Source organism: Macaca thibetana, chromosome 2 (genome assembly GCF_024542745.1).
Source record: "Macaca thibetana thibetana isolate TM-01 chromosome 2, ASM2454274v1, whole genome shotgun sequence".
Classification (NCBI taxonomy): domain Eukaryota; kingdom Metazoa; phylum Chordata; class Mammalia; order Primates; family Cercopithecidae; genus Macaca; species Macaca thibetana.
The window spans coordinates 109,369,278-109,394,295 of record NC_065579.1 but is presented as its reverse complement, the minus strand read 5'-3'; the positions used below and the strand labels follow the sequence as shown (position 1 = coordinate 109,394,295).

The 25,018-nt window shown below is 41.9% G+C and overlaps 1 protein-coding gene across 4 annotated transcripts in view; it reads right to left on the bottom strand.

Annotated features, from left to right (window-relative positions):
- CACNA2D3 (calcium voltage-gated channel auxiliary subunit alpha2delta 3) overlaps positions 1 to 25,018 on the bottom strand; it is a 938,743-nt gene that overhangs the window by 82,690 nt on the left and 831,035 nt on the right. For all 4 annotated transcript variants that reach the window (XM_050781062.1, XM_050781063.1, XM_050781066.1 and 1 more), the window contains 3 exons: positions 15,407 to 15,468; positions 14,047 to 14,091; positions 1,106 to 1,168 (listed from right to left, as the gene is read on the bottom strand). In XM_050781062.1, the coding sequence (XP_050637019.1) occupies positions 1,106 to 1,168; positions 14,047 to 14,091; positions 15,407 to 15,468 (170 nt within the window). The remainder of the gene's footprint in view (positions 1 to 1,105; positions 1,169 to 14,046; positions 14,092 to 15,406; positions 15,469 to 25,018) is intronic.

Below are 25,018 nucleotides of genomic sequence, written 5' to 3'. Positions count from 1 at the left end.
AATCATCAAACCATTCATTTCAGACCCTAAGAAGCCACACTTAAGGACAATTAACTAATTGATTAAGCAGTGAACCTATCATACTGCTGACTACTAAAGAATTTTAAATGATTTAAAAGAGACTTCATTACAATGTATTAGTATACTCAAATATTTGAGTTAGAAGCAATCTTACATAGTCAACCATCCTCATTGTACAGAGTCTATTTAGAGGTCTGGACAAGTTAAGGAATTTGCTGATGATCCCAAAACTAGTTAAGGAAGAGAGCTAACATTAGAAACCACCTTTTTCCTCTGATGGTGTTACTTTATTATATGCATTGTTGAACTTGTTTGTAGTCTACCTTTTTTTATACGTTAATGCAATTTCTAATTGCAGGAAAAGTTTTAATGCAGAAAATTTGAATGGAAAAACCTGTTTTTCTATTACAGTACCATTGACTGTAACTCTTATTTTGATTTTCAGGTAGATTGGAGATTTCTGTGCTCAAGCCCATGGCTTGGTTTCTTTTCATCTCTCTCCCTCCCACCCCTACACTGCACATGGTGCAGTCAAATGAACAATATTCCTCTTCCATCTCTGGATCCTTGCCCCTTGGTGTTGAGAGCCCAACTTGTTAATCCTTGAACTCAGATAACTGATTTTTAAAAAGCAAAATCCAGAAAGAAAGCCATAAACAAAAATTATGTAGAAACATATGTGTGTATGTGTGTGCACACATACGAAGATGAAATATCAGAAGGAAAAAAACCTTACAGTTGCCCAAACCATTTAAGGCACCCCACCCTCGAGGCAAAAGTTCTTTATGTGGCACAGACAACTCTTTGGCTAAGAGTTCTATAAATTGAACATTTTATGAGTGAGGGAACAGACCCTGGCACTGTCACCCCCCTTCACCCCCCACTGGGAGGTAAAAACTCTTTGGGGCCTGCTGAGAAGCAGACTGTGGCATTCTTAGAGGGATGGAAATAAGGTTTTATAATCTCCTGCTATTACCTCCTAAATAAAGATGATTGTCTCAAAGTTTTAACACCATAATTTGTTCCCCTGACCCAAGCACATTCTGAGCTCCTTACTTTGAGTTGGTAGAAAATTTTCACTCACCTGTGTGTAGTCTTCAGACACCAAAATAAATCCATTATTGTCTATGAGGTAACAGTTCACAGTCTAGAACATTAAAAAAAAAAAACAGCTTCAACTTCGGGCCATCACACTGCTTTTAAACAGAATGACACACTTCCAACCTGAGATAAACTTATTTTTTTGGAAGGCAATTGTTTTTAGGCAATTGCAAAAGCCTGCTGGCTCTAGGCGTTAAGGCCATGGTTAAGATAACCCTGGTGTTTACTTTGCAAAACAAACAAACAAAAATAAAACACTGAACAAGTCTTGAATGATCCAGATTCGGATAAAAAGCATATGCATTAAAAAATGATGAATTACAGTTTGTCTTCCTTTTTTTTTTTCTTTATATGACCTGAATAATATTTCCCAGGAACAAGGTGCTCAGAAGCCCCTGAGCCTGTATTGGCGGTTGAAGTGCAGGCTGTTTTGAAAGCAAAACGCCAGCACAATGTCATTACTCTAATGATGTATTAATGAAAACACCGTGTCAGCTCAGAGGACCATCAGGGGACCAGGTAATATTTTTTAATTTGTCCACAGACTGAGGCAGGGGGGAAGGGGCAGACTTCTGTTAAAGGGGCCCCTCAGGCCTCCTAAAGGTTTTCAAACTGTGTTTTTAATTGGGAGCTGGATTTGGGGGCAGGGCTGTTAGCTTTTGGTAGCTCAGACTTATAAATTGTAGAAAGCAAGGTAAGGCCAAACCTCTGCTTCCCCCACACTACTTTAATCTCAAGTGAATGATTTGCTACAGGCTAAGTTTTAATTACAGTGCTGTGGAGTTTAAACTTAAGGTTTAATTCCGTCCTTGATGTAACTCAGTTTCTATTTATTGCAGCTTTACATACCAACTGCAACATTTAATTTGTAACATATCTTTACTCTGAGCTAAATTCCGCCCAGCTCCAGGCCACCACGGGGCTGATGTTTTCTGGGACATTTGCCTATCCACAGGGGTGGTTTTGGTTAGGCACAAAAGGGCAGCAGTGAGTTGGTCAGAAAAGTCTGTCCTTTATTACTAGACAGTGACTGTGCAAAATCAACAGAAAATTAAAAGCCCTGCTAGCACCTTTTATAAAAGAGTTGGCTGCTCTGGTGAACGGCAGAGTTTCTCACGGTTATACAAAGGGATCAGATGAATTACTTGAGTAACCTGTTCACAGCCTTGCTATTTGAAGAAGCTCTTGGCCTCAGGGACACTACCTTGGTCCTGGAGGGAGTCTTGATAAACCTTCTCCATTGTCAGGAGATAGCATTATGGAAGCAATCTCATAGAGCTGTGTTTCCAATATGGTAGCCACCAGCCTTATGTAAATTTAAATTTAATTTCAACTGAATTAAAATTAATGCAACTAAAAATTCAGTTCCTTAGTCACACAAGTCACATTTCAAGGGTTCCACAGCTACTTCTGGTTAGTGACTACACTTGTGGACATTTCCATCATGGTGGAAAGTTCTTTTGGACAGCAGTGCCTTAGGTTATACTAGTACTACAATGAGTTTTAACCTACTTTACATGGGGTCATAACAGACAACTCTGTATCCTTGCTGATCTGAATGTCATTGTCAGAAAGAAGCATTTGAACCAGAGCAATTCCATCTTTAGGGGCTGCAGAAAATGAGGCTGAGACCTGTTGGGCTGCATTCCCAGAAAGTTAAGGCATTCTAAGTCACAGGATGAGATAGGATGTTGGCATAAGATACAGGTCATAAAGACCTTGCTGATACAACAGGTTGCAGTAAAGAAGCTGGCTAAAACCCACCAAAACCAAAATGGTGATGAGTGTGACCTCTGGTCGTCTTCACTGCTATACTCCCACAAGCGCCACGACAATGTACAAATGTCACGGCAATGTCAAGAAGTTACCCTATTGGTCTAAAAAAGGGAGGCATGAATAATCCACCCATTGTTTAGCCTACAATTTTAAAACACCATGAAAATGGGCAATCAGCAGCCCCTAGGGATGCTCTGCCTACGGTGTAGCCATTCTTGGTCCCTTTACTTTCCTAATAAACTTGTTTTCACTTTACTCTATACACTTGCCCTGAATTCTTTCTTACATGAGATCCAAGAACCCTCTCTTGGGGTCTGGATCAGGAGCCCTTTCCAGTAACATCTTTCTGGTGAATCTCAAAGGGATGATACTGAAGAGATCCCCGACCCAAAGGAAAATCATCTGCACGCACCAACTGATTGGCTTTGGGTAAGTGGGGTGCATCTAACTGGATAAAGGATGGGACTGGGTTAGAGGCCCAACTTAGGGGAGTTAGAGTCTCTCCCATGGGAGGGTGGGTTAAAGGCTCCTATTAATGAAAGGCAAGGACACTTCATCAAACTTGGGTTCAAGGCTCAACTTAGGAAGGTTAGAGTCATTCCTAGGATTTAGGGGTTAGAGGCCCCTCTCAGTAAAGTCTCGCTCAGCTAAGAATGGGTTTGGCACTATGGAATGTTAACTACTATTCTCTTCGGATTAATCTGTCTTGCACTTGTTGCTAAGGGCTATGGGTGACAGGATTAGGCATGTACAGGACCACAGGATGTGGGGAGATTTTTCCTCCCCCCAAAAAGGGAAACTTGAGAGCTGATGGGACTGCCAGAAAAGATCCCTTCACTACTGACAAGTGGTCACCTGAACTTTTCAGTTTCGCTGCAATAGGCGGGTCTTTCTCTGGCCTCCCTGAGCTCTTCACTTTCCCCACCCTGCCACAGGCAATGCTTTGCTCTCTGTGCTTTCCCTTTCTTATCTTTTCTGTTACCCAGGGCCATCATCTTGCCCAGAGTCAACAAGTTGAAACTCTTGGTCAGAGGCTGGATTAAAAATGATGGCGTCCAATGGGGGGCAAGTATGAGCCTTGCCAGTTTGATACTGGGTGCTAAGCAGAGGGGCTAATGTCTGTGTTTTGTCACATGTATTTTGCTCTAGCCAGAATGGAAAATCATTTTCCTTTGTGTTGCAGCTTGGCTTCCAGGGCTGTGGTCCAGCCAGCCCGGTCACTAGGGCCGCTCAGGGAAAGGGAACCCAGAATCCTGGGATGCCAATAAAATGGTAAAAATTTCTTACCAGTCAGACTTCTAGCCTCTTTTTCTCTCTCTCCCCAGCCCACTTTCTCTCTCTCTCCTTCTCCCAACAAGTTGAATGAATGGTAAAAAATCACTGTTTAGGTACAAATCCTCTGTAAAGGATTTATCCTCTGTTAGGTAAAAATCCTCTGTAAAGTTTTGATTAGTGGGAAAAAGGATTTGTGAGGCTAGTCTTAAACTGTGGTGATTCTGGTGTGCTGTGTGTATCTTCCTATATTGTTTTGTTATAAAAGAGGGAAAGAGGGGTACTCTAGGATAGAGTGCGAGCCTAGGACTCCTATAAGCCCGCTGTTTAAGAGCGCGCAGCAAACTGGTCAGTTAAAAACTTTGCTGCACATCCCTGAAAAAACAAAAAACAAAAAACAAAACTGGATGACATTTCCCTATTGTCTTGCATGTCCTTGGAAACGTGACTTCATAATCATGTGACTGTGCTTCTCTTTTCACAGTGGCAGCACGGGTTCAGGGTTCAATTCCCACTTTAGGAAATGAATCCTGTAACTTCTGCCTGCTGGTGTATTTATATGTGTTGTATGTGTAATATAAAAGAGCTTTGATTTATTGGCTTACAAATAATAGGTGCTTAAATCAAGTATTGTCCAAAAAGTAAAAAGTGTAATGTCTTTTAGTTCAGGTGACTTTAGTAATCTTTGGAAAATAAAGACAGCTTTAAAGATTATTGATAAAATATTTTCAAAAATATAAACATCTGGTCTAAATTATGCAAGTCAGATACTAGCTTCGCTAAATATTTTAAGGTCATAAACTGCTTCTTTGACTTTTGAAAATTGTTCAGCTTACCTATTTTGGAGCATGAGATTCTAGATAAGTCCTGGGGACATGTGGAGAGTCATGCCCTCCAGCTATGCTGGAAACAGTCAGACCTTCTGGTGTCCTAGGCTCGGCACCTAGTACATAATTAAAATCCCTTGCTTACCAAGGTTTTTACCAAAAGTAAAAGTTGCTAAGAGTTAACACTGTAACGTGTATTTGAGACTATCAGGAAACAGTTCTACATGCAAGGTGTATAAGAAAAGTAGAATATACTTTTGGTAAAAAGATTATAAGAAGTCACAGGAATGTGGATTTTTCTGTCTAGATTAAAGGGTTAAAGGACTGTTTTAAGTCAGGATAAAGCTAAAAGTTTGAATGACTTGTGGAAGGTTTGTAAAAAATTAATTGTAAAAGAAATTCTGTGTGTGGACATTGACTAAAGTTAAAGAGGTATTATTCAGTTTTTCTGTAAATTAAACATTGGAATAAAAGCACAACAGGTTTTTCTCAGAACACTAAACTGCTATTTCACAAAAAAAAGTAAAGGGTTATACAAGGTTTATGAAAATCTTACCTTATGGTCAAACTGATTAAGATTGAATACATTTGTCTATAAGGTTTTATTAAGAATTGGATTTAACATTAATAGTACACTAATGCAAAGGTAAAACTTGGCTTATTTGGTATAAAAATCATAACAGGAAGCATTATCAAATGTGAAATAGTGTTTGGCTTTCTTTGGGATATATTTGTATAGTTGTGTTATTGGTATGTGTTCCAAAATTATAAGAAGCTCCTATAATTCTAACATAGCTTAGGGTATGTTGTTAATAGTTATAATTGTTATGTAAAATTTGGATGCCACAGAAGTAACCAAATTTCCTTATCAACTGTGACTTTAATAGTGGCTGTCCTAAGACTTTTTATCATCCACAGACAATTGTTGTCTTGTTTTAATCTTCTTCAAAAGATGGTTTATAATCAACTATAGAACTCTGACAGGTGCTATTGAATGCAGGTTTCTGATAACGTTGGAGATTGTGACATTAGAGGAAGAAACTTTCAGGACTCTCACAGAGAGCTGAAATGTGCATGACAGAACAGGAGTTCTGTTCAAGCAGTACAGGAGTCAACTGCATGAACTGAACTAATCAAAAACGGAAGTAATATTTTTTCTTTCACTTTTTTGCTTAAAACATTGCTGATCCTTTTTGTTTTCCAGGGCCAAGGAAATTTTCTTTTGAGTTATTTACAGCTTTTAACAATTGAGTAAACTATACTTCTGCAAAAAAAATTTAGAGTATATTTGTTTCTCTCTACCTGGTTTCACCAGAATTTGGAAACTATTTGAGAGTATCTTAACTTATGGCAATATAGTTATTTGCATAAGTGCAGTAAGAATCTGTTTTCTTTTCTAATAGAATACAATTGGAGAAACTGGTTATTTTACCAAGGCTTTGACTGGAATGGTGTGTTTACCAAGGAATCAAACTTGACTTAGAGAGTCAAGAAAAGCCACTTGAAAAAAACTAGCCTTATACCTTGTCTACACAGTCCCTGTACAGGGTTCCTGACCTGTGGTAAGTAAACAATGTCACCTGTAAAGAAATCTGACCTTTCTTCTTAAAACGAGGCCCTCCTTATAATGCTCCTCATAACAGCCAGCAGCAGTAGAATGGAGATCAGAAGACTCACTTCTCAGGCGTCTACCCTGCTTCCTCCCACTCCTACTTCTGGTGTGGAAGCAACAGAGCTGAGAGCTCTGGAGCAGGGGCAAACACTGTTTTAACTCAGAACTTGGAAAACCAAGCTGCAAAAATAGGGGAGTGGCCACCTTGGGAGAATACCAGATGAAAACTATCACACAAAGAGGTTTTTCATAAAACATGACTGTCACTAATAATAGTAACAATAAGAATGTAAGAAGAAGAATAGGAGGATGGCAGCTACAGGAGGACATCAACTCATGCAAACCTTACTTCACAGTGTCAAGCAGGGGATTTTTCTCTTGGAAAGAAGAGAAAACTGAGCCCCAGAGGTGTTGTCTTCTCCAAGGTCACACATACACAAGTGAGACTTGAGTCCATTGCTATGGGACTCCAAAGCCCACACTCCTTCTACTGGCTGACCCCCACCCTTACTTTCTAAAAGACAGCAGGACACAGTTAGGGTCTAGGGATGCTGCCTGCTCAAGGAAGGCTTTCCTTGTTTGAAACCAATCCCTTTATATAATGTGTGTGTGTGTGTATCTATATCTATATCTATATCTAAACTCTATGGATATCTAAGACAGATTTTGGCTGATACCTGCTACCAAAGGAAACCACAACAAATGGCAGAAAGATCAATGTACCAAGTGTCTGGGGTGTTATTATTGTGGGTGAAAGCAAGTAAAAACAATAAAAGTGACTGACGTCTGGGTCAGTTTGGTCAAGTAGTATCAACCCCAATTATAGGTTCCTAGACTCCCTGGGCATAGCAATTCTTAAGCTAATATCTGAACCAAGACATAGCTTAGGGGGATTTTTCTATCCATATCTGCAACTTGCTATGGAATAATCTATGGAAGAAAAAAATAAGTCCATTATAGGCTAGAGTCTAAAAATACACTTAACGAACCACTCATTTTGGTAAGATTGCTCTACATCGTGGCAGACAATGATGAGAAGAGGAACAAGGTGGAGAACTGGCCAGGGCTCCTGAAGGACAACAAGCCCAAGCTTCCATTTCCACCAAAGGGGGCCACTTATTTTTTCTTTTTCTTTTTTTTTTGAGACCGAGTCTCACTCTGTTGCCCAGGCTGGAGTGCAATGGCGTGATCTTAGCTCACTGCAACCTCTGCCTCCCAGTGATTCTCCTGCCTCAGCCTCCTGAGTAGCTGGGATTACAGGCATATGCTGCCACACCCAGCTATTTTTTGTGTATTTTTAAAATAGAGACAGGGTTTCACCATGTTGCCCAGGCTGGTCTTGAACTCTTGGCCTCAAGTGATCCTCCTGCCTTGGCCTCCAAAAGTGCTGGGATTACAGGCGTGAGCCACTGTGCTTGGACTGGGCCTCACAAATTCCCCAGCAAAGTAGCCACATTTCGGGTGCATGGGCTGGGGAACAGCATTTATTTCTTCTACACTGAGTACCAGTTGGTATTTATTTCTTGTACCATGCTTCTATTTAACACTATTTAAGTCAACTTTTCCCTCTTATATTAAGATTCCAGGACAGAAATTTGGCAGCAGAGAAGATGCCTTACCATACTTGTTTATGGTTAACTTGGAATTTCAAGGTCACACTGAGTATAAAAAGACTTGTACACCATATCAAGTAAGAAACAGGTACTGTCGACATTGGGATTTACAAATCACTGAAGAAAATTACAAGTCCAAGGCAGGGTGCTGTGTCATCGATGTAGACCTTGGTCACTGAATCTGAAAGGTGCCACTGCATTTTTTTTTTTTTTTTTTTGAGATCGAGTCTCGCTCTGTCACCCAGGCTGGAGGGCAATGGCGTGATCTCAGCTCACTGCAACCTCTGCCTCCCAAGTTCAAGAGATTCTCCTGCCTCAGCCTCCTCAGTAGCTGAGACTACAGGGGTACACCCCAATGCCCGGCTAATTTTTGTATTTTTAGTAAAGATGGGATTTCACCATGTTGGCCAGGCTGCTCTCAAACTCCTGACCTCAAGTGATCCACCTGCCTTGACCTCCCAAAATGCTGGGATTACAGGTGTGAGCCACATTTTCTTTATAGACACTGCTGTTACTTTGTCTAACTGTAAACATTAAAAGGCAAATTGAGTGACAAGATGACTTTCTAAACAGACCTCCCTGTCAATGACCACTTGGATTAAATTATTATTGAGAAGTAGAGTGGAGTGGAGTAAGCCCATTGGAGTTAGGGAGTCAGAGTGCTGCGTTTATGGATAAATCAGGACAGAATTAGCTAGAATCCAGTCTGATCAATTGTTTATTCCATGTCACTTTACAATAAATAATATTCAACTGCCTTCTCCATATGGCCTGTCCAATAAAAGGAAACAGGGGAACTATTTTCTCAGCTTTCCCTCACTGTGCTACCCTTTTCTCCCAAATTAAGCCCAACATCTTAGAAGGCGTCTCTCTGTCACCCTGCCCCAAGGGTGCACTAAGAAGCTGAAGAGCTTGGAGAAATTAGGAGCTCGAACAGACACATGTAATATACCTTTGGCAAAACATGTGGGGATGAGGCTGTTTTAAAAATGCAGCACTAAAGGGTGGGGTGGAGAGCACAGAGGGAAGCTGATGTTTTCAAAAAGGCATCTTCCTGCAACTATTCGGATGGCTCAATATTACTCAGAGAAGTCTGATTCTTAGTCACAGAGGTGGATCAGATAGATACCTGAAGTTAAAGCCTAAACCCAGGCCATGGCAATTGGGCAGTCACAGATTGGAAGGGTAGGGTGCCTGGGAGTGACAAATGGCAGTACTAACCTTGTGTACCTGGAAGGGGTACTAGCCTAACGGCTAAGACAGCAGTTTGAGAATCAGAGACTATGACATTTGCTATCGGTGTGACCTCGAACAAAGTCTTTCTAACACTCGGAATCTGTTTTCTGATCTGAAAGATGGAGATAGCAACAACTATTTCATAATGTTGCTGAGAAGATTAAATGGGAGGGTGCATGTGAAGTACAAAGCATAGTACCTAGTGCATAGTAAGTCCTCCAAGAACACAGGCTTCCATCTGCTCAGCAAATGTTTATTGGTCACCTACGATGTCTCATTTTTACAAGTATCCTAATGCTACAACTTCACAGTTTTTCAGAAAGGAAAGTTGTTACATAGTTTATAGCAGGAGGTCCTGGCCACCGGCTGATCTTTGTTGATTTTTGCCTTTTGTTTGGAAGGATGCCTTTTGTTTGTTTTGATTGGTGAAACAACTCACTTAGAAACCTGGTATTGTCCTGCCTGTTGTCTTCATTTGTGGCGAGAGAGGGTGAGAGAAACACACACACACACTAGGTTCTTGCATCTGCGAGTGGGGCCTGAATCTCTCTACCTCAGGCACAGGAAGGTGCCGCTCCTTGCTACTTTTCTCCAGGTCTCAGGATCCAATCCCTAATATTTCCATTGTGGAATATGCTTGACACTTATTTCACATCATTTGCTCTATCTTTTCATTAACTAACGATCATATCAAAAACACTGTCTTTTGAAAAAATGTATTGCAGAGGGATTACTTGGGAAAGATGTGCTTGGTAGGGGCCACCTGTGCCCCCCTGTCCTCCGTCGCTATTCAAATGATCCTCAAACCCACCCTCTGGCTCAGCTGGGAGGTCCAACATGCAGGCAGGCGACCAGCGGTCCAACATGCAGGCAGGCGCCTGGCTGCCTGGAGGCAGCCCTTCTCGTCCTCCTGTCACATAATTCAAGCCGGTCTTTCTGACGCCAGAGGAAATGCCTACAAGGCCTCAAAAAGTCTTAGAGATTTTTTAATAGGGGTTATTAGCCTCTATTCCTTTGGAACAAGAAAGGGTAGAGCTGATTTTGATCATGAAGTTTTCGATCCTCTCACTGCCCTCACACCTCTTCCAATGCCTCAGTAGGAGACACCTTCTCACCTTCCACCGTCTTTGCCAACTCCTGGTACTCTCATCAGGCGATGAGAAGTGTTGCACAGGTGAGTGGAAGAAGAGACTGAACGCAGTGAGGAAACACTAGCACCTACAGGTCAGACTGAGATCAGAGGTGAACATGGCCCTTGTTCCTCCCTTCTGTCCTGAATGCTAACTGTGTTTTCCTTGACCACAATGACCCTTTGCCACTTTGGTGCCTCTACAGTGGTGTTCTCTGCTTGCAAAGCTCTTCTCAGGCTTCAGGAATTGTCTTCAATGTCATCTCCTTCTTTAGTTGACTTAAATGTTACCCCCTCAGAGAAGCCTTCTCTGACTACCGCATGTCGGTTTACTCTGCAGGACTTATCACAGTTGATGATCATATAAGTTTATCTCTCCTGCTAACCAGTAAGCTCTGACTTTGCTTCCGGTTGCCTGCCCAGTGCTCAGCCAGGCACCAGGTGCCTAAGAAGGGCTTGGTAAAGATGTCTTGAAGGAAGGAGTGAGTGTGTAAACTGTTGCCTCAATGGCTCGGAAGTTAACATTCACCCTGGGTGAAATGGAGCTCCTTAAAAGTCAGCCCCATAGCCAGGCCCTCCAAGTCACATGGCTCAGGTTCTGACTGGACCAACCAAAGATGCACCTCTACAAGATGGCAGAGCATCTGGCACACTGGCTCCACCTACCAGCCAGGGCACTCCTGCCAAGGCCCAGAGAGCACATTGATGGGGGAGACAAAGGGGCTGGAGTGGATCTAAGGCTAAGCCTGTCTGATAAGCCTGAGGGAGTTGGGCAGGTCATAAGTGCAATGGAGAAGCCAGAAGCACTGAACTTAATGAGCCCCCACAGCTGTTTTTAATGGGGACCTGATCATTTGAGGGCAGTTGGGGGAGAGGAGGAATATGGTCTCATATGCCTAATTAAAAGTTACAAAAAAGAGAATAACACATGGCAAGAGCCTGCTGAAACAATGGAAAGGGGCCTTGGTGAGAAGGCAGGGCTAACTTTTCTATTTAAAACAGTATCAATTGGTTGCCTGGAGCCAAAATTTAACAGTCAAACAGGACAATGGATGATAGCTTCAAAGTACAAACTCAGGACATTTGAGCATCAGATCAAGTTCAGAAATCAGGGCAACTTCAAGGCTTAATTTTCAAAGCATGTGGACCTTTAAATGACATTTGAATTGGGGTTTATCCCAACAGTAGCTAAAAAGAATATCGTTAGTAGTGAGCAAGAGGTCACAGCCCGTGCTCACTATGCTCAGGGGAAATTGTCACTTGCCCAAAGTGTATACACCATTGCTGTCTGAGGTTTCAAATCCAGCAACCTGAAACCAAACATCCTGGAAGAAAACATCTTCAGAGGTTTTTTTTTTTTTAAATTTATAACCAACATTCATTGAATGCTTATCATTTCCAGGAGCCATACCATGCATTGTTCGTATCTTATCTCTTCATTCTTCACCATTACTCTGTGAGGTGGATATTCCTATTCCCATTGTATAGTTGAGAAAACTGAGGCATGGAAAGATTTGGAAACTTGCCCAAGGTCACTTATTTTATTACTGTCAGACTCACAACTCGAGCTAGTCAGTATAAATAGTTTTGCCTTTAACCACCATGTTAGACCATCTGTGAAAGCAGTCAGTGAATAATGAACATATATTAGATACTTCCAACTCTAAGTGGAAATCCATTTCTACTTGTTTTTATATGAGGATGCACTGAGGCAGTGTGGGTTCTGGGAAGATTACTGTCTCTGGCTTTAGTTATAAAATTGTTTAACCAACTATCCAACTATCTATCCAATCAATCAACCAACTACCTAACCAACCAACCAATGAGCCAACCAACCATCCAAGCTACTGCCCTAGCCATCAGCCACTCATCCAACCATCTGTACAATCAGCCAACTAACCAACTAACCATCCTCTCTCCTCTTACTGTAAAATTGGAATTCATAATTATACCCACTGTGCAAGTGAAGAGCTTAACATAGGGCCTCAAGACACTGATCAATCACTATTACTATTGAGTTGTGGTGTTCTTGAGCTGAGCATTCCAGTAAGACAATAAATGTCTCAAAGACATGGGAGAGGCTTGAGGCCCACTTGACTATCCCACGAAAATTATCCCTGAACTTGCTGAAAAGGGTGTGGACCATACAACTTCACAGGGTGTTCTTTCCTAAGGGGAAATTAGTTTTGATCTGATGATCGCAAAAACTTGGGCTTCTGCAGAAAACTTTGCTGACTGGCCTTTTTTTTTTTTTTTTTTTTTTGATACTGTGACTCATACAACAATTATTATTTTCTAACCAGCAGCCAGATCTTCTGGGACCTAGCATTTTGTTTTAACTTCATCCTGGACTTCCTTTTATATTTCCTTACTTGTTTTTCCTTTGTCCACTTTTTTGAAATCTACTTCCTAATCTACGTTTTCTGGGTTGAAATTGTTTGGTTAGGATTTCTTAAGTCCTCGTGATAACCAGAAGGAATATAAATATGTGACTATTTATAAGGTCTGGTTTACATATCGACTGCTGTTTCGCTGATGCAGAGAGAAAGGCTACCTCGGGAGAAGTGAAAGTGAAAAGGCCACCATGCTTCTGCCTGCTCCATGGGGCAGAGGGTATGGGATGGTATGGTACAAAAACACAAGGCAGATGGAAGCACTTTGGGTAGTGGCACAGTTGCTTCTTCCATTGTGCATGTGTAGGATTTAAAATCCCTCCTCCCAAAAGACAGAGAGAGAAAGAAGAGAGGAGAGAAGAGGGGAGGGGAGAAGAAGGGAGGGAAGAGGAAGGGAGGGGAGAGGAAAGGAGGGGAGGGAAGGTGAGGGGAGGGGAGGAGAGGGGTGTGGAGGAGAGGAGAGGAGAGGAGAAGAGGAGACAAAGAGAGAGACAGAGAGGACAGGAGAAGAGAAAGAAAGAGAGAAAAGAAAAGAGGAGAAAAGAGTTGTAGGAGAGAAGCAGTATGCTACAAAGAAAAATTCTGAGTTTCAAAGTTTTTAACTCCTAGATTTTTTGTTTGCTTATTACATGAAGTTAGCTGAGTCACTTAATTTCTCTGATCCTCAGTTTTTCTTATCTGCAAGATGGGTCAACAAGTCCTACCTATTTCACGGGTTGTTACAAGGATGGAAAGAGATTAAGGCATGTAGAAAAAGGTTTGAGAATTGTAATGTGAGCTTCAAACAGTAGGAGTTAGTATTATTTCCCACAAAATGTCAAAATTCCAGTAGTGCCGTCCATGAGACATTTAAAGCACATTTCCAGCTGTCATAAACTGCTGGGAGGTAGGGAATGACAACAAAAAAGAAACAAAGCAAATAAAGCAAATGATTATTTTTTTTTTAGATTGGCCCAGTGCAATGTGTCAACCTGGCCCCGTTTATAAGGGCATTCCCTCGGTCATAAAGCACCATCTGTCACCTTCTCTCCACAGGGGTAGAAACAGGACCAGGAGGCCATCTTACCTCATCATCGCAGCTGATGGAGCATTTGCCATCCAGGGAGGCACACTGTGAAGGCAAAAAGCAGAGGGAAATGTGTTACTATGTTCCTTGGGCATCCCAGTGTCTGCTGTGGCTGCCACTGAGCTACTTAAGGACAAGCTATCCAAGTCATGGGCTAGAATTCAAATACCCAATTTCATTGAAAAGGAATGCTCCATGATGTGTCTTGTCTACCATCTCTGGAATCAATATCAATTCCAAAGAGTAACGTAAAATAAAAGATGGATGAAACAGTTGGTGGGGGGGCAGGCGCTCACACCTGTAATCCCTGCACTTTGGGAGGTTAAGGAGGGCAGATCACTTGAGGTCAGGGGTTTGAGACCAGCCTGGCCAACATGGTGAAACTCCGTCTCTCCTAAAACATACAAAAACTACCCTAGTGTGGTGGCAGGCGCCTGTAATCCCAGCTATCAGGAGGCTGAGGCAGGAGAATCACTTGAACCAGGGAGGTGGAGGGTGCAGTGAGCTGAGATCGCACCAGTGTACTCCAGCCTGGGCAACAGAGCAAGACTGTCTCAAAAAAAAAAAAAAAAAAAAAAAAAAAAAATTGAGGGGGGAGTTGGCTCTTTTTTATCTACTTTATGTTGTCATTAAATAGTAATGACATCTTTTTAAGATCTCAAATCTTTTGGTAACTACAAATATAATTATATAATTATTTAATTTAAAATTCATTAATTCTCAATGACTTTAAAAAACCCCTGTCTGTCTGCTTAGTTTATAGTTTCCTAAAGTATTTTAATTTAAGGGATGATAAACGATTCTAACATTTATTCTTGGGCAGATGGAAGCAACTTATCAGTGGCCCTTTCTACCAAATTACAACAAATACCACCGAGATGACTTAGCACAGAGAGCACAGCAAAAAGAAAAAAATGTTCCCAGGTTCTCCAAGGTAGACCCTGTGAACAAAGAAGTCAGATATATGTTTTGGAGAAACTAGTTATGTAAAGGGTTTCACAATTTTGATAATGAGATTCACAAGTAACCAGGCATGACCATGCGATTAGGGGAAAGTCAGTATGAAAATCACACAAAAGGCCCCAATACTTAAAAGAAAAACTCCTTTGGAAGGTCACTATCTTGATCCCACAATTAAAACTGTTCCTAGGAGCAAATTCCCTGCTCTGCTCAGCATGTGGTGTCTAACATGCTGACAGCCCTTTACTTTGCAGTGAAATGAAAGGTAATCTGAGCAGCCGACAGTTCATTTTACAAACATTCATCGGAAATCTGGCACTTTTAGGCTCCAGGTACCCAAATGTGAACACCTGTATAATAACAGTGTCGCTAATGCTTCAAGATGCCGATTATAACTTACCTGTCTGCTGGCAGTCCAGAACTTCCTTTGGAAAAATTCAAGTTTCATCTGAATGCCTACAGCTGGGACAAGTTATAAATAAAACAAGGCATTAGTGATCCCTTTACACAATTATTTAAGATTATCGTTGAAAATTATCCATCATGGCAAGAAGCTGATAAAAGCATATAAAATCAAATGTACAGTGAAGCATACAACTAAAACATTTTATCTCTCAGGTAAAGAATTCTCAAGTTTACCTGCACTCATAGAACTCTCGACACAAAACAACCAGCACAGTGTAGATGGCTCTATGGAGACATGCTACTTTGGCGTTTCTAAAATTCATATACTTGCACCCCTGCCCCATCCCCACCCCAACACAAACTGAGAAGAGGAAAGAAAAAAAATTCAAAAGATCACTATCGCGTCAGTTCCTGTATCAGCTATTACTGTTTGAACTTGCATGTCTAAAATGTGTACTCTGCATGTATTTTTGAGACGTAACATTTGAAAAGCACTTGTCATGAGGCTGGTATTCAGAAGTGAGTCACTTTACTATAACGTGACTTAGTTTAACTGGCCTCCTAGAGTCCACATCTCAAGGTTCTTCTCTCCCATGGAACTCTGGTAAAATTATGTAATTTTTTTTTGTCTGTGAAAAGCTTCCTAAAGCAACCCCGAATGCTAGTTCTAGTGACAGAAACAGCCAAAAAAGAGAAGAGGTTAAGAATGTGACTTGGAACTTAGGGAAGTGAAGTTTAGTGGAACCTCAAAACTATAACATGAGGAAGTTCATCTTATTTTTCTTCATGAAGCCCAAACCACTTGAAAGACTTTAAACCATCTCAGGAGGTAAAATGGTAAAAGGGCAAAATGCTCCTCAGATGGTAGGAAAACTTGAGAGGCGTTCGGCAGAATGAGACTACAGGAAATACTGAATTCCCTGGAGCACGTCATTTACCCCAGCGCAGTTTTGCAAACTTTAGTCCGCTGCACACAACCTCCCAATTTTTGCCATATCTGCATACTACCAATACTCTTATCTATTCTTCCACATTTCTTCCTTTTGCTTAAAGATCTACAGTAATTCAACCTAAATAACACTGGAACACCCATCAAAAGAAATACACAATTGTAAGGAAAAAAATCACTTAAATACTCTTAAAATTTTGCGTGCCACTATATTGGACCTCCCATTTGGGTAATCATTGTTGTGCTGGCTTCAGGAACTTGGAGATTCATAAAGGTCTTGGGCTGTTGTTACCCTGATAACTATCAAGGGCATTTCTACTTCCTAAAGAAATTGTTGAAGCAAGCCTTGAGAGTAAAGGTTAACTGGGTGTGTACCTTGGGAAAGATTTGCCATCTGTGTTTGGACTTGGAATTTCAGACTCTAGGATAAAGACTAGAGCAGTGCATGGCTGCAATGTGCAGAATGTGAAAAGCCTCTGAAATGCACCATGTCGGTGCCCCAGGATCATTCTGCTCTGCCATTAGTGTCCTTCATTCTCTGGACCACAACTTCCCCAAGAATGAGGACCTGTTCTTGCTCCCTGCTGGACCCCTGCCCCCAGCAAGATGCTGACTACACAGATGACCCATTAGTATATGCTTGCTTTTTAAAAAAACTTTCAAGTGGTATTATAGTCAGCAGTTAGAGAGAAATATAGAAGAGTAACAGCTGTGTGAATTGTTTGTTTGTTTGTTTGAGACAGTCTCACTCTGTTGTCCAGGCTAGAGTGCAGTGATGTGATCTCAGCTCACTGCTGAGAAAATTTTTCTCCGTTTTCATGGAGAAAAATAAGATGAACCTCTGCTTCCTGGATTCAAGTGATTCTCATGACTCAGCCTCCCGAGTAGCTGGGATTACAGGTGTGCACCACCACACCTGGCTAATTTTTGTATTTTTTGTAGAGATGAAGTTTCACCATGTTGGCCAGGCTGATCTCTAACTCCTGGGCTCAAGTGACCTGCCTGCCTCAAACTCCCAAAGTGCTGGGATTACAGGTGTGAGCCATGTGGCTAGCTTGGGTACGTTTTATAAGTGTCCCAGATGATTCTCATGCACAGCCAAGGTGGAGGATGGCTTTAGTAAATCAGCTGTTGGGGATCTACTGTGATGTAGGCCGCTTGGCCAGACTACACAACACAAGCTGTTCTTCCCGGCATTGGAGGACGTTTCAGAGAATGCCTGAAGGAAGCTGATCTTCAGTCCGATGGCGGTTGACTGCATTTCAAATAAATCTCATCTTCCAAATGCTTGACAGGCCAGGGTGCAGGATGCGAAACAGGGTCCGGGCTGCATTCTGATCAGATGCACTGGCAGGCGGGGGTGAGTGCTGGGCTTGGAACAAGTATCTCCGGTTTCACCAAAAACAGGCAGGGGCTGGCTGAAAACTGACTTCAGAGGAGAGGCCTCGAAATTGTTGTGACAACCAATAACTGGTATCTAAGAGGAGGGTGGGAAATGAGTTCATGTGTCCTCCTCTGTGTGCTTCTTTACAGCTCCCCTCCCACAGTGCTCCCCCGGCCAGCCCCCGCCAGGCTGTCAGGCAGAGAGTAAGGCTAAGGCCACGTCTCAGAGCCAAGGGCAAGCTGCAAGGCCTTACAGGGTAGAGCATCAGGACTGCATGGAAGAGTCACTCCAGGGTAGCCTTTCCATGGTGCTTCTCCCTCCAACAGCCCAGAGCTGTCCCGGGCCCACCTGTCATCTCTTGAGCTTCCATGAGTCTCCCGATGCCCTTTCGGAGACCCCCACCCCCGTTCTCTGGTTGAGCCCTCATCTTCACCTCCCTGATGAAGCCAGCTGCTCCCCTCTGGGTGTTTATCCATCTCACATACTTGCAGCCTGCTCTCATCTGCCCCTGTCGGTCCTCTACCCCAGCTCCTTGGGGCGCTTCCATCTTTCCTCATGAGTCAGTCCCTCCATCTCATTAATCATGCAGGCTGCTTCTCTCTGATCCCTCTCCAGCGGGCTGCATCCTCGTCCTGGTCCTGATGCCCTGAACTAGACACTGCTTCCCTCCCTCCTCACTCACACCCCTTCCTGTGCCATGAAGTTGTTGCCCAAGGGCTCCTGGATAGTCCTGGGTGCAACTGTTCTGCTAGTTTTGACCTAGCTGTGCTCCTGCTGGCTGACCTCATCCCCTTTCCAGTAACACTGGCCCCTGGCTTCCTGTGGCATATCTGGGGTTTGCAGTGTTTTCTTTTACCCATAAGTTAACATACTCTCCTATGATTAAGAGACTCACAATTTCATTGATGGATCAACTTCACGACCATTTGTTCAGTGGGTACTAAGCTCTACACTGGGTACTAAGCTCCCTCCACGTCTAGCTGAGGAGTAGATCCATTGTAAAAGCTACGCTAGAAGCATAAAGAACTGGAGCATGCAAAGAATGGGGCTGACTTGGCCTGGGGGCACTGGTGAGAGCTTTGTGTAAGGTGAGGCATGGAGAGCCCACTCACAGAACAGTGGGAAGATGGCAATCCAAATGGAGGAAACAGGAAGGGAGGGAAAGGGAGAGAACCTTTTTAAAGACCATCATTTGTTTGGAGGCTTGAGAAGAATGGGAACGGGGACCCAGTTGCTCAGGCTGAGGTCAAATGGCAAAAGGTCTTGAATGTCAGGCCAAAGCTTCAAGAGTATCTTGTAGGCCAGAGATTGGTCCAATGGGCAAATCCAGCCCCTCTTTGTAAATAAAGTTTTCTTGCAGCACAGTCACACTAATTGGTTTGCATACTGTCTATGACTCCAATGGCAGAGCTGAGTAGTTTTAACTGAGACTGCATGGCCCACAAAACCTCAGTTATTTACTATTGGTCCTTTACAGAAAAAGTATTCTGACATCTGCTGTTGGTGCCATTGAAGGTCTTTAGTATCGAAGTGGCAGGACCAGGTTTATATTTTTAGAAAGTCCACTCTGAAAGCTTGCAGAGGAAGTGCTAGGGAAAGGGTCTGTAAAATGGGAAACGGGAGAATGAGTGTAAGAGATCGAGAGTAATGGGATTGAGCTAATTATTTCTTAAGTGTGAAAATGATTTAAAGTGCAAAAAACAAGGCAACAAAAAAATAAGACTACCCCTCTCCCCCAACAAACAAGCAAATCAACAAAAATACTTAAGGGAATCCTATGGCCAGCTGTATTTAGAAAACCAAGTATCACCTGCCACAAACAGAAGTGTAGCTTTCTTTCACTATTTTCCTTTGTTTTGGTCCACATTTTTCTTTTTCGACCTTTATCAGAGAAAACACGACTACTTCAGCGAATCCCACTCTCTGCCTTCAGCTCCCACATAACCTAAATGGAACCTGAGACATTTGTCAAGCCCATCTATTTTGTTCTTTCAGCAACATTTCAAGCCGTAACAGTATATTGATTTAAGTCATCCTTGCTAATTTAATAAGGAAAACAAAGACAGCAAATGCTTTTGTGAAACTCAAGTCCCAAGGAGAGTTACAGAAAATAAAATCACCATTCCTGGGGTTTGTAATGTTTTAGACAGTCCAGAAAATCATCAACATATTTCCCTGGAGGTCACAGTGCTCCTTCAATTTGATTACAGATGCCCCAGGGCTCCCTCCCTGCTGGGAATCTTCATCACATAGATAGAGACAAAGTCCCTTTACACAACTGCATCTGTTGATATCTTACGCACCACCCAGGAACACAACCAATCCAGAAAATATTATCCCATAGGATCCTTCCCAGTGTGCCAGTATGGGGTAAGCCTCCTAGGACAGTGACCCCAAGATGCTGGGAAGGTCTTTGGAAATCAACAAAACAGCAAAATTATTGTTATAAGAATTGTCATCTCCAAGAGCCCAGAATCTTTTCATATGAAATATTCAGGCATCTGAAGCACTGACGTCTCTTTTGAACTATCCATGTGACTGTTCTCATAACTCCTCTCAATACTCTAAGAAGGCTTGACCACAGATATCGAAACTTCAATAAAGTATCTTCCTTCCAGACTTCCTCTTTTCCCAACTGTTTAACTTCCTTCCTATCTACTTTTACCCTCCGTTCTTCCAGTCCTTTCTCCCATGTTTATCAGAAACCCAGTATATGCTGGGTGATAGGTGTATTGAGAAAAAGATGTGAGAGACACAACTGCCAGGGGTAGAGGCCTGGGGAGAGCAGTCAAATCACCGAAGAGAGATTCACACTTCAGCATCCCCAGAGCTGACAGAAATGAACGCAGGGCATCATCCAAGCTCCAAAACACATAGACCATTTGATTTGCAGAATGCCAGTGATCAGCATATTTGAATCTAGGGACAGGCTAGAATGCTCTGATCCTGTGCTGTCCAAATTGGTGGCCGTTAGTTACATGTGGCTATTTAAATAAAAATTAACTAAAATTAAATAATAGTCATAATTCAGTTCCTTAGTTACACTAGTTAGATGTCAAGTGCTCAACAGCAACAGGGGGCTAGAGGCTACGGTACTGGACCATGCAGATCTAGAACATTTCCATCATTGCAGAGACTTCTATTGGAAGATGACCAGTGATCCTAGAAGGAACCATAGAAAAGAACTGGACCCTAGCACTCCTTAAGGATGGAAGGTACAGTTCTCCACAAACCTGTCCATACTACCACTCCCCAGAGGTAGAAGAAATGAGATGACTTAGGTATAGGGGGTTTAGAGCAAACAGGACTGCCAGCATGAGACAACCTGGACTTGCAAGGGGAAGTTGGTAATGAGTTTGAATGAACCCTAAAGAAATCAATGCAACCACCACCCTCAAGATTTATTTATTTTGCTTTATAAAACTTGAGACTACAAATTACATTTGCAGTGCTATTATGTTTAATGCATTCAAGATGAAATCATGCATGCATCTCATATCATGTTAATAGACATGCATTCAAGTGTAATCTGAAACTCACGAAATAACAATGTTACATATAAAATTAGAAATAAAACAACTTTTTTCATATTGTATTCATTTAGAAATAATTTTCCCTGGGGTTGGCCTCAACTTGCAACATACTGGAGGGGCACAGATCCGGTTTGTAAAATAGTGCTCACTATACCTGGCACACCAGCTCACCCAAACACCCCTATTTCCATTTGTCCAGCCCTCCAGTCCATACAATATATTCACATACATACAGAGAGCTCATCCAAAAGGCAGAAAAACAATCCTGCCACCATCAGTGAACTCCAATCAGGAATTGTTTTGCTGGGAGAATTGATTGCAAATCCCATTTTTGAGACCACTGCTGTGTCCCCTTGGGTATGTCACTTTACTTCTCTGTCTCCACCAATAGAGTTGTACCAGCTCTAGCTTCTGAACAGAATTTTTGTGGGACAAAAATCAATGAGAGTAAATAAAATCATGGATATTAAAACACTCTAACTAGTTGATAGCGTTGTCATCATTCATGTTGTGATTTGCTCCTAGAGCTTTTATTCTTTATTCTTGTGTTTCATGGCTAATATATCTTTCATGCCAATTATGTTGAGAGTGAGCAGAAAATTCACCTATGATGAAGGCAAACTGTCCACTACTAGGAATGTTCCTTAGTGTTATATCAGTGAGTAAATGCATTACAAAGTCATGCTATCAGCCAAGCAGGCTCTTAGAGAATGAATCTTTTTCCTTCAGGATTAAGGAAAGGTGTGCTCCACCATTCAAAACCTGTGCTATGGTTTGAATGTTGGTCCTCTCTGAAACTCATGTTGAAATTTGACCCCTAATGCAGCAGTATTAAGAGGTGGCACCTTTAAGAGGTGATTGGGTCCTGAGGACTCTGCCCTCATGAAAGGATTAATCTATTAATAGATTAATGGGTTAATGGATTAATGAGTTATTATGAGAGTGGGACTGGTGGCTTTACAGGAAGAGGGAGAGAGACCTGAGTGAGCACACTCAGTCCCCTCACCATGCGATGCCCTGTGCCTCTCTGGGACTCTGCAGAGCCCCCACCAGCAAGGCCCTCACCACGGGGGGCCCCTTGAACTTGGACTTCTCAGCCTCTGAGAAGAGGCTTTAAGAAGTGAATTCCTTTTCTTTACAAGTTACCCTGTTTCTACCACTCTGTTAAAAGCAAATGAAAACAGAAGAAGATGCCCTGTCACTCACCCCTTCTGGAATTGTGATCATTCATGCATACTCAGGACAAGGTTAGAAAGGTCAGGGTACAGAACTCAAGAAGACTGCTGTCCATGATACTGGTGCCATCGGCTTCCTGTGCACATCAGTCAGACCACCTGCCCACAAAACTTCTCAATGACCTGGCTACTGCTGGACAATTGCAAATGTGGACAATTATTTCATTGTGATGTCCAGGCAGAGAAACAGATTCAAGAGCTGCCTTGCATTGCCTTGTTCTACAAACAGGATATTTTCTTCCAACAGATTCCATGGGTAGGAATATAGTAGAAAATTGTAGCTTCATTAGAGGAAATACAACTACAATAAGTTAATAATAAATAAAATACCTGCTAAGGATTTCCCATGTATTTCATCTCTTAGGAGTCAAGTGACTTTTCCCAAAACCCAAATTATACAAATAAATGCTCATCTAGATCATCAACCTTCTAGGTGGTTATATTTCTTAATCAGGGCACTGGGTATTTTTACACAGCTTGGTTAATACCTCTTACCCAGTCTCACCCCCACTTTGACAGTCTCTGAATTTTTATTTCTTTGTGCACCATGGCAAAGATTGCTAGCAGTGATAGTAACAAGGCCTGGCACGTTTGGATTCCAACTTGTCTTAATTAACGGTCAACTGTAATAGCCATTACCCAAGCCACGTTTGTTTAAATGTTTTCTTCTGTTTGTTTTCAAAACAGTTAATTGCGAGTAGAACTAACAATGAATCTGAATGTCATTTTTTGGGAATATTTCACTACTAACCCAGGGTTTGGAATAAGGCCACTGTTCTGGAGCATCAAGGAAAATAACTCCAACCTTCTTTACATCAAATGTGAGCCCACTCCAAAGGTCTATTGGTGTCCAAGATAAATGACTTACCACATGAATAACAATTTAAAACTGCAATGTGAATTAGGACATAACTCATCTGTTAAATATTTCATGTGAAGATGTTAATGAATTGCATGATGGAATGTTGGACAAAAAAGACAACTGAAATCCTGGGACTAATTTGGGCAAAACTAAGAACAGAGTATCCTCGGGAAGATGAGGGGGAAGGAAGGGAAGGCAGCTGCACTCTTGTCCCCCTCGGGATCAGGCTGGCAAATTCAAAAGCTTTCTTAGAATATTATAGGCAAGGGAGAATGATCAGCAACAACCTTTGGAGAAATATTTAGATCAAAGCAATATGCATTTGTTATAATCTTGGTAAAGCCTGAACATTAATCTCCAAGCTATGGTATTATTTCAGAAATTAGAAAAAAAAAATTCTCACAGCAGCAGAAACATCTCATATTTTAGCCTAGTCTAAGTGAAGAAATATAATGATAAAAGGGGAGGAGGTATTTTAAATGTAACCCCTAAAAGATTGCATGTTTCACTTCTGAAGTATTCCCTGTAGTATGGGGGGCTGGTAATCTTTCTTATACATGCTTTTAAATAACAAAGAGCTCCATGATATATGTCTGTGGTGACAGAGAGGGAGGAGAAATAGCTCACATTATCACTCCATGGACAAGGCTATAGCAGAAGATTTTCTTTGCTGAGGAAGCCTATTTTAATCTGTAACCATCCCTACCTGCTGCCTGTGACTTGCTTCTGGGAATGTGTGTAGGAAGGCCTGATCCATTTGGCCATACATTTCTTTCATAATCACTTTTTTTTTCTGTCCTGTCAGAGCTTCTCAAAACAGCCACCTTCGGTAAGTAGAGTAAATGACAATTATAAATGTTTCCTCCATTTGGGTTCTAATTACTTGACTGGATTGATGTTGAAAAGAATTAGCAGGGTTGTGGAATGGAATAATAATTTTCTTTTCACCCCTGAGGTAATCTGGAAGCATTTTTCCAGACTTCATCTGAAGAAACCTATATTCCCTCAGCTTTCCCAGGCTGCCGGAGCTAGCATCAAATAGTTTTTGTCAGATCATTTTATGCTCACAAAGCTCTTCAAATAATATTATTTCAATAAAATTTTCAAGCCAATACATTTTTAGAGTCAATTCCCACCCTTTCAACCTTTCAGAACAAAACATTTAAGCCTCAGGCTTCATTGTATTTTAATCAGGGCTGCACAAATCAATGTCCTTTAAAAAATTATAAGCTTCCAAGTTATAGCTCCCTAGTTAATAATTTCTTATTAGGTCACCACCTAATAACAGTTACCAAAGAGACCATAACAAAATTGGGGGTCAAGTTTCTAAACATTTCCAAACCAATAATAGAACAGCCACATACAGTTGCCAAACATCTCTGAGTTAGATGTTTATGACTGTATTTAATATAAAATAGCACTAAAATCTCCACGTGGGCAGTCCACAGAGCTGGAGGGATGCCTGCAAACCCTCTGATTGTCAGGTTCATGTTACAGGGCACGGAGATGGGGAAGAACTTGTCCAAGCACACCCAGCTCCCTCGAGGGACCTGAGTGCCCTGTGGAGCTCCCAAACTCAAATTCCCTCCAGAGCTGAGAGGGAACTGTGGTGAACTGAACACCACCCTGTGTCACAGTCTCCAG